The following is a 16,076-nucleotide window of genomic DNA, read 5'->3' on the forward strand; positions in this document are numbered from 1 at the left end:
GCGTGGTGTACGGGGATGGAGGATAGGTTTGGGTTTTGCAAGGGCGTGGTGGACCAGATTGGAGGATATGCTTGGGTTTTGCTAGGGTGTGGTGGACCGGGATGGAGGATAGGTTTGGGTTTTGCTAGGGCGTGGTGGACCAGGATGGAGGATAGGCTTGGGTTTTGCTAGGGCGTGGTGGACGGGGATGGAGGATAGGCTTGGGTTTTGCTAGGGCGTGGTGGACGGGGATGGAGGATAGGCTTGGGTTTTGCTAGGGCGTGGTGGACAGGGATGGAGGATAGGTTTGGGTTTTGCTAGGGCGTGGTGGACGGGGATGGAGGATAGGTTTGGGTTTTGCTGGGGCGTGGTGGACGGGGATGGAGGATAGGCTTGGGTTTTGCTAGGGTGTAGTGGACGGGGATGAAGGATAGGCTTGGGTTTTGCTAGGGCGTGGTGGACGGGGATGGAGGATAGGCTTGAGTTTTGCTAGGGCGTGGTGGACGGGGATGGAGGATAGGCTTGGGTTTTGCTAGGGCGTGGTGGACGGGGATGGAGGATAGGTTTGGGTTTTGCTAGGGCGTGGTGGACGGGGATGGAGGATAGGCTTGGGTTTTGCTAGGGCGTGGTGGACGGGGGATGGAGGATAGGTTTGGGTTTTGCTAGGGCGTGATGGACGGGGATGGAGGATAGGTTTGGGTTTTGCTAGGGCGTGGTGGACGGGGATGGAGGATAGGTTTGGGTTTTGCTAGGGCGTGGTGGATGGGATTGAGGATAGGTTTGGGTTTTGCTAGGGCGTGGTGGACGGGGATGGAGGATAGGCTTGGGTTTTGCTAGGGCGTGGTGGACGGGGATGGAGGATAGGCTTGGGTTTTGCTAGGGCGTGGTGGACGGGGATGGAGGATAGGTTTGGGTTTTGCTAGGGTGTGGTGGACAGGGATGGAGGATAGGCTTGGGTTTTGCTAGGGCGTGGTGGCGGGGCTGGAGGACAGGTTTGGGTTTTGCTAGGGCGTGGTGGACGGGGATGGAGGATAGGTTTGGGTTTTGCTAGGGCGTGGTGGACCAGGATGGAGGATAGGCTTGGGTTTTGCTAGGGCGTGGTGGACGGGGATTGGAGGATAGGTTTGGGTTTTGCTAGGGCGTGGTGGACGGGGATGGAGGATAGGTTTGGGTTTTGCTAGGGCGTGTTGGACGGGGATGGAGGATAGGTGTAGTCCCATGACTCTGGATCAGAAGGTTGCAGTTTCGATCACATGTTTGGTTTTAACCCTATCACAAACCTTAACCCTTACCTTAACCATTCAGAATGTGTGGCTAAACTTTTTGTTTTAACACTATCACAAACCTTAACCCTTACCTTAACCATTCAGAATGTGTGGCTAAACTTTTTGTTTTAACACTATCACAAACCTTAACCCTTACCTTAACCATTCAGAATGTGTGGCTAAACTTTTTGTTTTAACACTATCACAAAACTTAACCCTTACCTTAAACATTCAGAATGTGTGGATAAACTTTTTGTTTTAACACTATCACAAAACTTAACCCTTACCTTAAACATTCAGAATGTGTGGCTAAACTTTTTGTTTTAACACTATCACAAAACTTAACCCTTACCTTAAACATTCAGAATGTGTGGATAAACTTTTTGTTTTAACACTATCACAAACCTTAACCCTTACCTTAACCATTCAGAATGTGTGGCTAAACTTTTTGTTTTAACACTATCACAAACCTTAACCCTTACCTTAACCATTCAGAATGAGGGGCGAAACTTTTTGTTTTAACACTATCACAAACCTTAACCCTTACCTTAACCATTCAGAATGCGTCCCTAAACTTAACCCGTAACTTCTAAATTTGACGTTTGGCGAAATGGAACGATACAGAGCAGCAGGAGCAACCCAGGGTGTCAAAAATACTTCGAAATTTGACGTTTAGAGAAACGTGGATAAACATCTAATTCTGCAGTGAGACTGTGAGAGCTTCTTGAGTATCTGGGTGTTCTGGAGGGAAATGTAGCTCAGCACAGCACAGCAGCTCAGCCCACAGCAGCTCAGCCCACAGCAGCTCAGCCCACAGCAGCCCAGCACAGCACAGCAGTTCAGGGTTGTCCTCAGTAATCATTCAAGATGGCAGAGTGTGATGATGTTATCTGTGCGTATTGGGAGCTTTGCGCAGTCTGCCTCACTACATACATATACACAGAGTCCCCAGACAGGAGTCCATCCCAGCAGCTGAGGCAATACAGACAGTACATTAGAAGTATCAGAGGGAAGGAGACAGCCGATCCTGTGACATAACAGATGATGCAGTAGACCTACTTAATCTTTGGATGGTGGACCTGTTGTTATATTAAACACCATCAAATATTCACCATACATACAGTATCCCTCCCTCCCTCGCTCCCTGTTTCTCTCCATCCCTTCATTCCTTTCGCTTGCATCTGATATTGTTCATCTAAACTCCTTTCGCCCCTCCAAGGGTATGGTGGTTCTCTGTCCAATAACAGACACTCCCTGTGTCTTTAAACATGGCACTTGGCGGGAAGGAGCTGCAATCAACCTGCCTCCGGTCACACCTCCACTGAGCCCAGAGAGGAGGTTAGGGAGGAGGGGAGAGGTGGAAGGAGAGGAGCGGAAATCTCTACCTGTCGCCTGCCTTTCCTGTCAGGGCCAGAGAGAGAGACAGCGACAGAGATGTGTATGTGTGTGTGTGCGTGCATGTGTGTGTCGGGGTACCTGCCGCGGCAGAGACGACAGCGTAATTGCCTGTCTAGAGCAGAGGGAGGCTGAGAGGCGGTGGTAGAGGACCTAGAGGTTAGTCCTCCACCACCATTACTACCCCCCATCAAGGAACTAGTGCCTTAGACCTCTGTGTCTCAATGGAGCTCACACCACTGACTGACTGACTGACTAGCAGACTGACTGACTGACTGACTGACAGACTAGCAGACTGACTGACTGACTAGCAGACTGACTGACTGACTGACAGACAGACTAGCAGACTGACTGACTGACTGACTAGCAGACTGACTGACTGACTGACTGACTGACTGACTGACTGACTGACTGACTGACTGACTGACTGACAGACAGACTAGCAGACTGACTGACTGACTAGCAGACTGACTGACTGACTGACAGACTAGCAGACTGACTGACTGACTGACTAGCAGACTGACTGACTGACTGACTAGCAGACTGACTGACTTACTGACTAGCAGACTGACTGACTGACTGACTGACTAGCAGACTGACTGACTTACTGACTAGCAGACTGACTGACTTACTGACTAGCAGACTGACTGACCGACTGACTAGCAGACTGACTGACTGACTGACTGACAGACTGACTAGCAGACTGACTGACTGACAGACTGACTAGCAGACTGACTGACTGACTGACTAGCAGACTGACTGACTGACAGACTGACTAGCAGACTGACTGACCGACTGACTAGCAGACTGACTGACCAGCAGACTGACTGACTGACAGACTAGCAGACTGACTGACTGACTGACTGACTGACTAGCAGACTGACTGACTGACTGACCAGCAGACTGACTGACTGACTGACCAGCAGACTGACTGACTGACTGACTAGTAGACTGACTGACTGACGGACTAGCAGACTGACTGACTGACTGACCAGCAGACTGACTGACTGACTGACAAGCAGACTGACTGACTGACTGACCAGCAGACTGACTGACTGACGGACTAGCAGACTGACTGACTGACGGACTAGCAGACTGACTGACTGACAGACTGACTAGCAGACTGACTGACTGACAGACTGACTAGCAGACTGACTGACTGACTGACTAGCAGACTGACTGACTGACTGACTAGCAGACTGACTGACTGACTGACGGACTAGCAGACTGACTGACTGACGGACTAGCAGACTGACTGACTTACTGACTGACTAGCAGACTGACTGACTTACTGACTAGCAGACTGACTAGCAGACTGATTGACTGACTGACTAGCAGACTGACTGACTGACAGACTGACTAGCAGACTGACTGACTGACTGACTGACTGACTAGCAGACTGACTGACTGACTGACGGACTAACAGACTGACTGACTGACGGACTAGCAGACTGACTAGCAGACTGACTGACAGACTGACTAGCAGACTGACTGACTGACAGACTGACTAGCAGACTGACTGACTGACAGACTGACTAGCAGACTGACTAGCAGACTGACTGACAGACTGACTAGCAGACTGACTGACTGACTGACTGACTGACTGACTAGCAGACTGACTGACTGACTGACGGACTAACAGACTGACTGACTGACGGACTAGCAGACTGACTGACTTACTGACTGACTAGCAGACTGACTGACTTACTGACTAGCAGACTGACTAGCAGACTGACTGACTGACTGACTAGCAGACTGACTGACAGACTGACTGACTAGCAGACTGACTGACTGACTGACTGACTGACTAGCAGACTGACTGACTGACTAGCAGACTGACTGACTGACTGACAGACTAGCAGACTGACTGACGGACTAGCAGACTGACTGACTTACAGACTGACTAGCAGACTGACTGACTTACTGACTAGCAGACTGACTGACTGACTGACTGACTGACTGACTGACTGACTAGCAGACTGACTGACTGACTGACTGACTAGCAGACTGACTGACTGACTGACTGACTAACAGACTGACTGACTAGCAGACTGACTGACTGACTGACTAGCAGACTGACTAGCAGACTGACTGACTGACTAGCAGACTGCCTGACTGACTGACTGACTAGCAGACTGACTGACTTACTGACTGACTGACTGACTGACTAGCAGACTGACTGACTGACTGACTGACTGACTGACTGACTAGCAGACTGACTGACTGACAGACTGACTAGCAGACTGACTGACTGACTGACTGACTGACTGACTGACTGACTAGCAGACTGACTGACTGACAGACTGACTAGCAGACTGACTGACTGACAGACTGACTAGCAGACTGACTGACAGACTGACTAGCAGACTGACTGACTGACTGACTGACTGACTAGCAGACTGACTGACTGACTGACGGACTAACAGACTGACTGACTGACGGACTAGCAGACTGACTGACTTACTGACTGACTAGCAGACTGACTGACTTACTGACTAGCAGACTGACTAGCAGACTGACTGACTGACAGACTGACTAGCAGACTGACTGACTGACTAGCAGACTGACTGACTGACTAGCAGACTGACTGACTGACAGACTGACTAGCAGACTGACTGACTGACTGACAGACTAGCAGACTGACTGACTGACTGACTGACTGACTAGCAGACTGACTGACTGACTGACAGACTAGCAGACTGACTGACTAGCAGACTGACTGACTGACTGACTAGCAGACTGACTGACTGACTGACAGACTAGCAGACTGACTGACTGACTGACTGACTAGCAGACTGACTGACTGACTGACTGACAGACTAGCAGACTGACTGACTGACTGACTGACTGACTAGCAGACTGACTGACTGACTGACAGACTAGCAGACTGACTGACTGACTGACTGACTAGCAGACTGACTGACTGACGGATTAGCAGACTGACTGACTGACTGACTGACTAGCAGACTGACTGACTGACGGATTAGCAGACTGACTAGCAGACTGACTAGCAGACTGACTGACTGACTGACCAGCAGACTGACTGACTGACTGACTGACTGACTAGCAGACTGATTGACTGACGGATTAGCAGACTGACTAGCAGACTGACTAGCAGACTGACTGACTGACTGACCAGCAGACTGACTGACTGACTGACTAGCAGACTGACTAGCAGACTGACTGACTGACTGACTGACTGACTGACTAGCAGACTGACTGACTGACTAGCAGACTGACTGACTGACTAGCAGACTGACTGACTAGCAGACTGACAGACTGACTGACTAGCAGACTGACTGACTAGCAGACCGACAGACTAGCAGACTGACTGACTGACTGACTAGAAGACTGACTGACTGACTGACTGACTGACTGACTGACTGACTGACTAGAAGACTGACTGACTGACTGACTGACTGACAGACTGACTGACTGACTGACTGACTGACTAGAAGACTGACTGACTGACTGACTGACTGACTGACTGACTGACTAGAAGACTGACTGACTGACTGAGGTCTGCTGTACTTCATCACCTTGGACAGGGCTCAGCTTACAGACCTGGCCACGTAGTGCTGTCATGCTGCCTCTACTGCCTTCAGCTGCTCTGGAGAGCTATTCAGTGCCTCACCACACTGATGGGATGCTAGAACAAGGCTCTATAAGTGTGTGTGACTGTGTGTCTGTGTGTGTCTCTGTGTGCATGCATGCGTGGGTGTGTGGGTCTGTGTGTTCAGTACAGGGCTATCCAACCGTGTTCCTGGAGAGCTTCCCGCTTTTAGGGTTTCGCTCCAACCCCAGTTGTAACTGATTCAGTTTATCAACCAGTTAATTATTAGAATCAGGTGTACTAGATTAGGGTTGGAATGAAACCCTACAGGACGGTAGTTCTCCAGTAACAGGGTTGGAATGAAAGCCTACAGGACGGTAGTTCTCCAGTAACAGGGTTGGAATGAAAACCTACAGGACGGTAGTTCTCCAGTAACAGGGTTGGAATGAAAACCTACAGGATGGTAGTTCTCCAGTAACAGGGTTGGAATGAAAACCTACAGGACGGTAGTTCTCCAGTAACAGGGTTGGAATGAAACCCTACAGGACGGTAGTTCTCCAGTAACAGGGTTGGAATGAAACCCTACAGGACGGTAGCTCTCCAGTAACAGGGTTGGAATGAAAACCTACAGGAGTTCTCCAGTAACAGGGTTGGAATGAAACCCTACAGGACGGTAGTTCTCCAGTAACAGGGTTGGAATGAAAACCTACAGGAGTTCTCCAGTAACAGGGTTGGAATGAAAACCTTCAGGAGTTCTCCAGTAACAGGGTTGGAATGAAACCCTACAGGACGGTAGTTCTCCAGTAACAGGGTTAGAATGAAACCCTACAGGACGGTAGTTCTCCAGTAACAGGGTTGGAATGAAACCCTACAGGACGGTAGTTCTCCAGTAACAGGGTTGGAATGAAACCCTACAGGACGGTAGTTCTCCAGTAACAGGGTTGGAATGAAACCCTACAGGACGGTAGTTCTCCAGTAACAGGGTTGGAATGAAACCCTACAGGACGGTAGTTCTCCAGTAACAGGGTTGGAATGAAACCCTACAGGACGGTAGTTCTCCAGTAACAGGGTTGGAATTAAACCCTACAGGACGGTAGTTCTCCAGTAACAGGGTTGGAATGAAACCCTACAGGACGGTAGTTCTCCAGTAACAGGGTTGGAATGAAACCCTACAGGACGGTAGTTCTCCAGTAACAGGGTGGGAATGAAACCCTACAGGACGGTAGTTCTCCAGTAACAGGGTTGGAATGAAAACCTACAGGACGGTAGCTCTCCAGTAACAGGGTTGGAATGAAACCCTACAGGACGGTAGTTTAACAGGGTTGGAATGAAAACCTACAGGAGTTCTCCAGTAACAGGGTTGGAATGAAACCCTACAGGACGGTAGCTCTCCAGTAACAGGGTTGGAATGAAACCCTACAGGACGGTAGCTCTCCAGTAACAGGATTGGAATGAAACCCTACAGGACGGTAGTTCTCCAGTAACAGGGTTGGAATGAAAACCTACAGGAGTTCTCCAGTAACAGGGTTGGAATGAAAACCTACAGGAGTTCTCCAGTAACAGGGTTGGAATGAAACCCTACAGGATGGTAGTTCTCCAGTAACAGGGTTGGAATGAAAACCTACAGGACGGTAGCTCTCCAGTAACAGGGTTGGAATGAAACCCTACAGGACGGTAGTTCTCCAGTAACAGGGTTGGAATGAAACCCTACAGGACGGTAGTTCTCCAGTAACAGGGTTGGAATGAAACCCTACAGGACGGTAGTTCTCCAGTAACAGGGTTGGAATGAAACCCTACAGGACGGTAGTTCTCCAGTAACAGGGTTGGAATGAAACCCTACAGGACGGTAGTTCTCCAGTAACAGGGTTGGAATGAAACCCTACAGGACGGTAGTTCTCCAGTAACAGGGTTGGCGTGTCCTGGTTTAGTATGTGTGCTGTCCATACGGACCCCATTAGGAATCTGAGTGATCCCACACAAAGTGGTGGAGAGACTGAGTGACAGGTTAGTGGAGGGAGGGAGAGAGGGATGGATGGAGGGAGAGGGAGGGAGGAGAGGAGAGAGGGGGTATGTACTTTAGTCAACATTCAGAAGCATGCACTTCAGCTAATGAGATAGCCAAGAGGTCAGCCTCTAACTACACATAGATAATGGCTATCTCCTGAAACCATGGCAACAACTCCCCCCCCAGGAAAATCAATGCAGTGTCATGACTTCCACCGAAGGTGGTTCCTCTCCTTGTTCGGGCGGTGCTCGGCGGTCAGCGTTGCTGGCCTACTAGCCATCACCGATCCATTTTTCCTTTTCTGTTGGTTTTGTCTTTGATTCGTTCACACCTGGTTTTCATTTGCTTTAATTTCTGTGTGTATATTTACCCCTGTTTCCGCGCTTAGGTTTGTGCGGGGTTATTTTTTATGTTGCTCGTGGAGGTTTCTTTCCTCAGTTAATTCACGTGTGTACCGTGTGTTAAGTATAGTAGGAGTGTTGTTTTCCTCCTTCCGTGTGTAACTGTGTGTTCCATTGTCTCGGCCGTTTATGGACCTTGTACCTGTACCGTTTTGGGACTTGCTTATTAAAGACGCTACATTGACATCTCTGCTTGACTCCTTCAGTACGATTACGCAACATGCAGGGCTTTTGTCAGCTTAATGACCTCTCAGGTTGGTCTGTCTAACTGTACCTGCACCATGATGTATGCATAAAACAGCACCCTCACTGCCTGCCTCCCTCCCTGCCTGCCTCCCTCCCTGCCTGTCCATTTGAAGTATTTAATTATTTGGTCTAAAGAGGAAGGAAAATGCAATCACGACGATCCACTTTTGTAGACAATACTGAATACCGACACACCGACAGAGCATTGTGCAAATAAAAACAACCTTCGCATGAACTGGAATTACATGGGTCTATTACTGAACTTTTTGTTGAACAAAAATATTTGAATTGGAAGAGGCTGTCACTGGCAAACATGGTAACCAGCCTGGCCTCATAGAATAGACGTAACATAGTAAAGGTAAAGCCGGGACACTCAAATGAGTATGATATGTTACGTTTGGTATGGTTACTTAAGGGATGGGTGGGTGTATAATGTGAACATCTAGCAACCCAAAGGTTGCAAGTTCAAATCTCAACACTGACAACTTTACATTTTTGCATTTGAGCTAATTAGTAACTTTTCAACTTCTTACTACTTTTTTAGCTACTTTGCTTTACTTGTTAACTAACCTTTCGCCTAACCCTAACCTAACTCAAACTTAACACATTAGCCAGCTAGCTAATGTTAGCCACCGAGTCGCCTAGCTAGAATTTGTAACATATCATACGTTTTGTAAATTCGTAACATATAAACATAATTCTAACGCGTAACATATCATACGAAATGGGTGATGGACATCCACAAATTAATATATTCAACACAAAACGTAACATCATACTCAATGGAGTGTCTCGGATTTTACATACAGAATAATACAAAATGCTCTGAGACCAGGTTGTGGTTACAGACCCAACAACATTACATAGTATGCCTTCCTTATGCCTTCCTTATAATACACAAAGTAATCAAAACAAGGAAATGCGTCACTCTAACATTGTCACATCCTGGCCAGTATAAGGGTTAATTGTCATTGTAGTTTGGTCAGGACGTGGCAGAGGGTATTTGGTTTATGTGGTTCGGGGTGGTGTGTTTGTTGTAGGGGATTTGATTTATGTATTCCGAGGTTGTTGGGCACTGTTCCCTGTTTATGTATTTCTATGTTGATCTAGTTAGTTGTATGTCTATGTTTGGTTAATTGGGGTTGGGACTCTCAATTGAAGGCAGGTGTTGTCTATTTGCCTTTGATTGAGAGTCCCATATAGTAGGGTGTGTTTGTCTTTTGTGGGATATTGTTTGTGAGCACTGCTTGTTGAGCCTGCCACACTGTTGTTAGTATCATTTATTGTTTTGTTTTTTCTGTGGATGCCTTACTCTTTTTGTGAATTAAAAGAATGAGTATCCATATACCCGCTGCATTTTGGTCTTCCCTGCAACACCACGACATAATTCGTGACAAACATTGCCTGAAATGATGATTAAGATACTAATATAAGCAATATAACAATGGAGCTGTACAAACTATGGTATAAGGGAACGAAGAGCGGACAAGAGGAAAGCCGTAATTTCAATTAAAACTTGAACGAGCTTAGACGGACGTAGCCTATATGCCTATTTGTTCAGCACTTTTAAAATGGACAACGACAAATTTCAGAACATGGGCCGTTCTTACAGTTTTCTCCCTGTACACCAAGTCAGAACAGTAGGCTGAGTTCTGAGGGGAAGAGGGACCAAATTCCCAGGGTGAGACACATAGGCTACTAACAGCTTACTACACAACATACACTTATGGCCTAAACTCACCAAAGGCAAGTGTGCGAGGCATGATTGTATTTATTTTAGAAGGCATTGTTTTGAATTATAATGATCCAACCGAAGCTGGGCGGGCGGGATGTCCGCTATGACGCCTCGCTCAATTAGAACGTGCCCGCTTCTGGTGAGTTTTTCGCTTTAGTGTTACTTTCTTAGCTACATTATACATATTTCCCTAGCATATTACATCAATTATGCAGCAGCATACAATATATATTTTTGGACTCACCGTTGTTGTGCTCACTTGAAGAGGAAGGTGGCGTGGTGGTCCTTCTTCTGGGAAAGCTTCTCAATTACTTTATCATGAAAGTCTGGCATTCTCTGGATGAACTTGAAGTAATGCTGGATTGACAGCATGGCCAATGCATTCAACCTTTTCTGTCCCATTGTGTTGCGTGTGCAGGATTTTTCCTTTTAAGGGTGTTTGTTTTGGACCGTGCATGATGTAGGCTACCCTTCACCTCTAAAAGTCTAAGGGGGATATGGAATTGTTTTAATATGGTCATACCATGGATGATTTGGCTATTTGATTTTGAATTTTAGGACCCCTTTATGTATCTTTTTTTTGGTGTCAAATATAGAATTTGGCCTTTACTACTATAGCCCATAGAAACACATTGAATTACACATTTATAAATGGCAAAAAAGACTGTCAAATAAATAAATAAACCATGAGGAATAATGTTTTGAAGTGTCTCTCCTATGTCTAGAAGGTGTAAAAAGCTCAGGATAAATGTATGTTTTTTGGGACACATATTTAACCCCTTATTTTTGTTGGCACAAAACCAAGTTTGTATGCTGCTTTATTAAGTCAAGGATCTCCTCCCCATCCTCCTCTCCTCCCCGTCCCCCTCTACTCTCCCCCCCGTCCTCCTCTCCTCCCCGTCCCCCTCTCCTCTCCTCCCCGTCCCCCTCCCCTCTCCTATCCTCCCCGTCCCCCTCTCCTATCCTCCCCGTCCCCCTCTCCTCTCCTCCCCGTCCCCCTCTCCTCCCCGTCCCCCTCTCCTCCCCGTCCCCCTCTCCTCCCCGTCCCCCCTCTCCTCTCCTCCCGCCCCCCTCTCCTCTCCTCCCCGCCCCCCTCTACTCTCCTCCCCGTCCCCCTTTCCTCTCCTCCCCGTCCTCTCCTCTCCTCCCCGTCCTCTCCTCTCCTCCCCGCCCCCTCTCCTCTCCTCCCCGTCCTCCTCTCCTCCCCGTCCTCTCCTCTCCTCCCCGCCCCTCTCCTCTCCTCCCCGTCCTCCTCTCCTCCCCGTCCTCTCCTCTCCTCCCCGTCCTCTCCTCTCCTCCCCGCCCCCTCTCCTCTCCTCCCCGTCCTCCTCTCCTCCCCGTCCTCCTCTCCCCCCCGTCCTCCTCTCCTCCCCGTCCTCTCCTCCCCATCCCCCTCTCCTCTTCTCTGTCTGTGTATACAGGTGTTCTCAGAAGGACCGTTGTGAGCGTGCAGATGAGCCGTACCGTTTCACTGCTGCTCTCTCTCAGTGTGTGAAGGCCACGGTGTACCCAGACAGCATTGCCGTGTCAGAGCCCAGCGTGCCAGTGAGTTAACGCAGGCACACACACACACACACACTCACTCCCCTACTCAACCACACCACACTAGCCCTACACACCGTCAGCATCCAGCTGGTAGTTATGGTATCATCTGAAACCAGGTTTTTACAGAGCTGGAGCTCTCTCTCAATCTATTCCAGAGTAATAGTGTATTGTAGATGAACACATATGCATGAACATCGTCCTCTGTGTCTGATAAGTGCACTGTGTGGGTGTATGTGTGTGCATATGCTTCCCCTGTGTCCAACATTTTGTTTTGTGTGCCAAGATGTGTGTGTGGGTGTGAAAGTATAGTGTACTGAGTAGTACAGTAAGTCAACATGGGCAGACTGAAACAGACAAGCTGCTATTGTCTTCTTTTTTATTCAGCTCAGTAATGCATGCAACCATGCACACACACTTTCACACACACACAATAACACTCTTACATTGTGCTCTACTTGGAACGGCAGCACATGGGAATACAGACACCTGTCCCTCCTGACGAAGGTCTCTAAACCGTCTTTGGTAGTGTTGTCACGATACCAGTACCACGATACTAGGACGATACTCTCTCTCTCTCTATCTCTCTCCCTCTCTGTCTTTCTCTGTCTGTCTCTCTCTCTTCTCTCCCTCCTGATCCTTCTAGCCCTGTGGTGTTTAGCGCCAGATAAAACGAAAGGAAAACTTAAAACAGCAACGGCCCAAAATAACAGCTAATAGAACATGCCTCTGAAATGCCACACTGATAATTACCCAGGCTCCCTCACTTCACTGGCTGGAGAGCGGCTGGAGAGCGGTGTGCAGAATACATTTATTTATAGGCTGAGCTGCTGAGCGCTCGCTCTAGCCTCTGTCACACTGCACTCCAGAGAGAACGACTTCAAACGCCTTTCTCTCTCTCTCTCTCTCTCTCTCTCTGTCTGTGTGTGTGTGTGTGTGTGTGTGTGTGTGTGTGTGTGTGTCTGTGTGTGTACGTGTGTGTTTACTTGTGTTTCATGTATCTTTTGTGTTCCGATGAACTGAAGAGGAAGACAAAAACACAAATAAAATGTGTGCTACAGCTGGTTATTAGATAGTTCCCACCCACTCTTTAGTATGGTAGTGAAATACAGTAGCAACCAATTATCACAACGTAACACATTTTGCATTGCTCTTGTATGGTGGCCCTAAGGGACAAACTAGCTATTCAAATGTAGTGACAGGCAGTACAATGTAAGCACACTGTGTCACATGTAGACTGCTGAAGTTTGTGTGCACTGAAATGTGAGGTGTAATGTGTGGTTGTTCCTATGTGAGGTGTAATGTGTGGTTGTTCCTATGTGAGGTGTAATGTGTGGTTGTTCCTATGTGAGGTGTAATGTGTGGTTGTTCCTATGTGAGGTGTAATGTGTGGTTGTTCCTATGTGAGGTGTAATGTGTGGTTGTTCCTATGTGAGGTGTAATGTGTGGTTGTTCCTACGTGAGGTGTAATGTGTGGTTGTTCCTATGTGAGGTGTAATGTGTGGTTGTTCCTACGTGAGGTGTAATGTGTGGTTTCTACCTCTCTCTATGCAGTTGCTGGTGAAGGTGTCTGATGTCCCAGACCTGGCAGCTGGGATCACCTGTTCCTTTGGAAACCTGACAGAGGTGGAGGGACAGGTCAGCGGTAACCAGATCTTCTGTCTGTCCCCCTCCGCTAAGGATGTTCCTCTCATACCTGCTGACCAAGGTAGATACACACATGCACCTGATGTATCTGGCGAAGGAGGCAATTACAATCACCAATGGAAAACAATTATGTTCCACGATTCCATACTAGCTAGATTCACTTAGATGAACTGCCATTAAAGTCAAGGTGATAGTTGGCTTTGAGCCATACAGTTCTACCCAGTACAGCAGCAGGCTGTGGCATTACAGCCATTATCTCACTTCCTTCTTTTCCTCCCTCTCTCTGCTATTTATAAGCTCCTGTAGAGTCGTGTGTTAATGAGATGTTCGATGTTCCCTCTGTCCGTCTCCACTCTCTAACACACACACTGGTCTACATTCACTAATCCAACATCTGGTCCCATCATCGATCCAAACCCTCACGTGGGTGGTGGTCCAGGCAGCCTAATGAGCTCCCCCTGCCTGCAGACCAGTCTCCCTGGCTGGGGAGTGTGCTCCACACCAGCCCTGGCCTCATTAAGAAACCTGGAGGATGGATGACCAGGGACCAGGGCCTGTGTCCGGATAGAGCTGCCCACATTACTGCCCTCACATGGGGCTAACACAGCACTGAGGCCAGTGTAGAGGTACAGGGTAGGATAGACTGATAATGGGGAGGTACACAAGGAGTAGCTCAGGGATGATAGGCTAGTAAAGGTTGTGTTAAACAAGATGGTGTACATCCTCCTAAGTCTGCGGGTGGTTTTAACCTTCCGGTCTTGGAATTGTATCAACTCGCTACCCAAGGCTTTTTCTTGGGACATATAGTTAAATGCACTAAAAAGGAACAGTGGGTACATATTGAAGATACACATGCTCAACCCCAGAATCTTTTTGCGCGTCAATTTTCTAAGTATAAAGCTAAGAACATTAATAACTTCATAGTTAACAGTATAACAATAATAAAGAAAATGAAACGTATTATACAAGAACCAATATCACTCTTTAAAAACACAACCCTATGGTACAGTCCTTGGATAGCTTTTCACAAGTCACTGATAAAATGGTCTACATGGAAAACTAAAGGCATAGAAACCATAAATGACTTGGTAACAGGAAATACATTTATTTCCATGACAGAATTAAAATGCTATTTTGGACAGACCAATGTAGATATTTTCATTACTTAAAAGTTTCATATCAAGAAACTTCAGAGTAATCTTGAGGGAACCCTATTTGAGTCAGAAAATATATTCATATGATATGTAAGATAGTTAGATATGCAAAACATTGCAGAGAGCCTAACAAAATGTAACTAACAATTTTACGAAAATCCAGAATAAACGAATAAATAAAAAATGTATTACACATTCTACAGCACAACAGAGTCCTGTCTTAGTGTAAAACTAACAATGACTCAATAACCCAGGCCTTCTGGGAATGCTATATAGTCCAAAAGTTATGGGCAGAGTTAGAAAGTTGGCTGATAGAAGTATTACAATGTAAATTTACTTTTAACCCGTCTGTCTGCATACTTCCAGACATGGCATATGGGGGTGTAGTGAGATACTCAATGGGTTGGACGATACTTTTCGTTAACACAATGGAAATGTCAAATGTTTTATTATCTAAATGTTGGAAGTGTGTGGATGACAGAGAGACACAAAATGGTGCAGTTTGAGGCCGAGTGGCGCAGGGGTCTAAGACACTCCATCTCAGTGTAAGAGGCGTCACTGCAGTACCTGGTTCGAATCCAAGCTGCATCACATCCGGCTGTGATTGGGAGTCCCATAGCGCGGCACATAATTGACCCAGCGTCATCCAGGTTTGGCTGGGGTAGGCCGTCATTGTAAAGAAGAATGTGTTCTTAACTGACTTGCCTAGTTAAATAAAGGTTAATTAAAAAAAATATTGCTGAGAGTGATATGGGGGTGTGAGCAGGTGGGTCTGAGCAATAAGTGATGTTGTGGATGTTTGTGTGCATCTGTATGTATTGTCAACAAAAAAATTGGAATAAAATCATAAAATAAAAACAATAGATGGTGTATTCATGTGCCTTTCCAAATAAGGTAAATAGGCCCAATCCAAGGTTATTTTTCTCTGCTAGATTTTTCTTTCTGCTAGAGAACCAGGTTTTGAGCCCAGGTTTTATGAGCACTGAAGTATTTCAGAGCTCTACATGTATCAAAAGGTAGAACATGTAATATTCATGTGTGACGTCATAGGTGATCACACACACATACAATCACTGTAGATGATTAAACACACTATTTGTGTGTGTGTGCGTGCTGTCACAGTGATGTAATCCCATCTGAGAGTAAAATGTCAG

At 47.1% G+C, this 16,076-nt stretch overlaps 1 protein-coding gene across 3 annotated transcripts in view; it reads left to right on the forward strand.

Annotated features, from left to right (window-relative positions):
* Window positions 1-16,076, forward strand: part of LOC106572568 (plexin-A2) — a 435,095-nt gene that overhangs the window by 298,123 nt on the left and 120,896 nt on the right. For all 3 annotated transcript variants that reach the window (XM_045696254.1, XM_014146868.2, XM_045696253.1), the window contains exons 6-7: window positions 12,001-12,124; window positions 13,676-13,829. In XM_045696254.1, the coding sequence (XP_045552210.1) occupies window positions 12,001-12,124; window positions 13,676-13,829 (278 nt within the window). The remainder of the gene's footprint in view (window positions 1-12,000; window positions 12,125-13,675; window positions 13,830-16,076) is intronic.

Source organism: Salmo salar, chromosome ssa15 (assembly GCF_905237065.1).
Source record: "Salmo salar chromosome ssa15, Ssal_v3.1, whole genome shotgun sequence".
Lineage (NCBI taxonomy): Eukaryota > Metazoa > Chordata > Actinopteri > Salmoniformes > Salmonidae > Salmo > Salmo salar.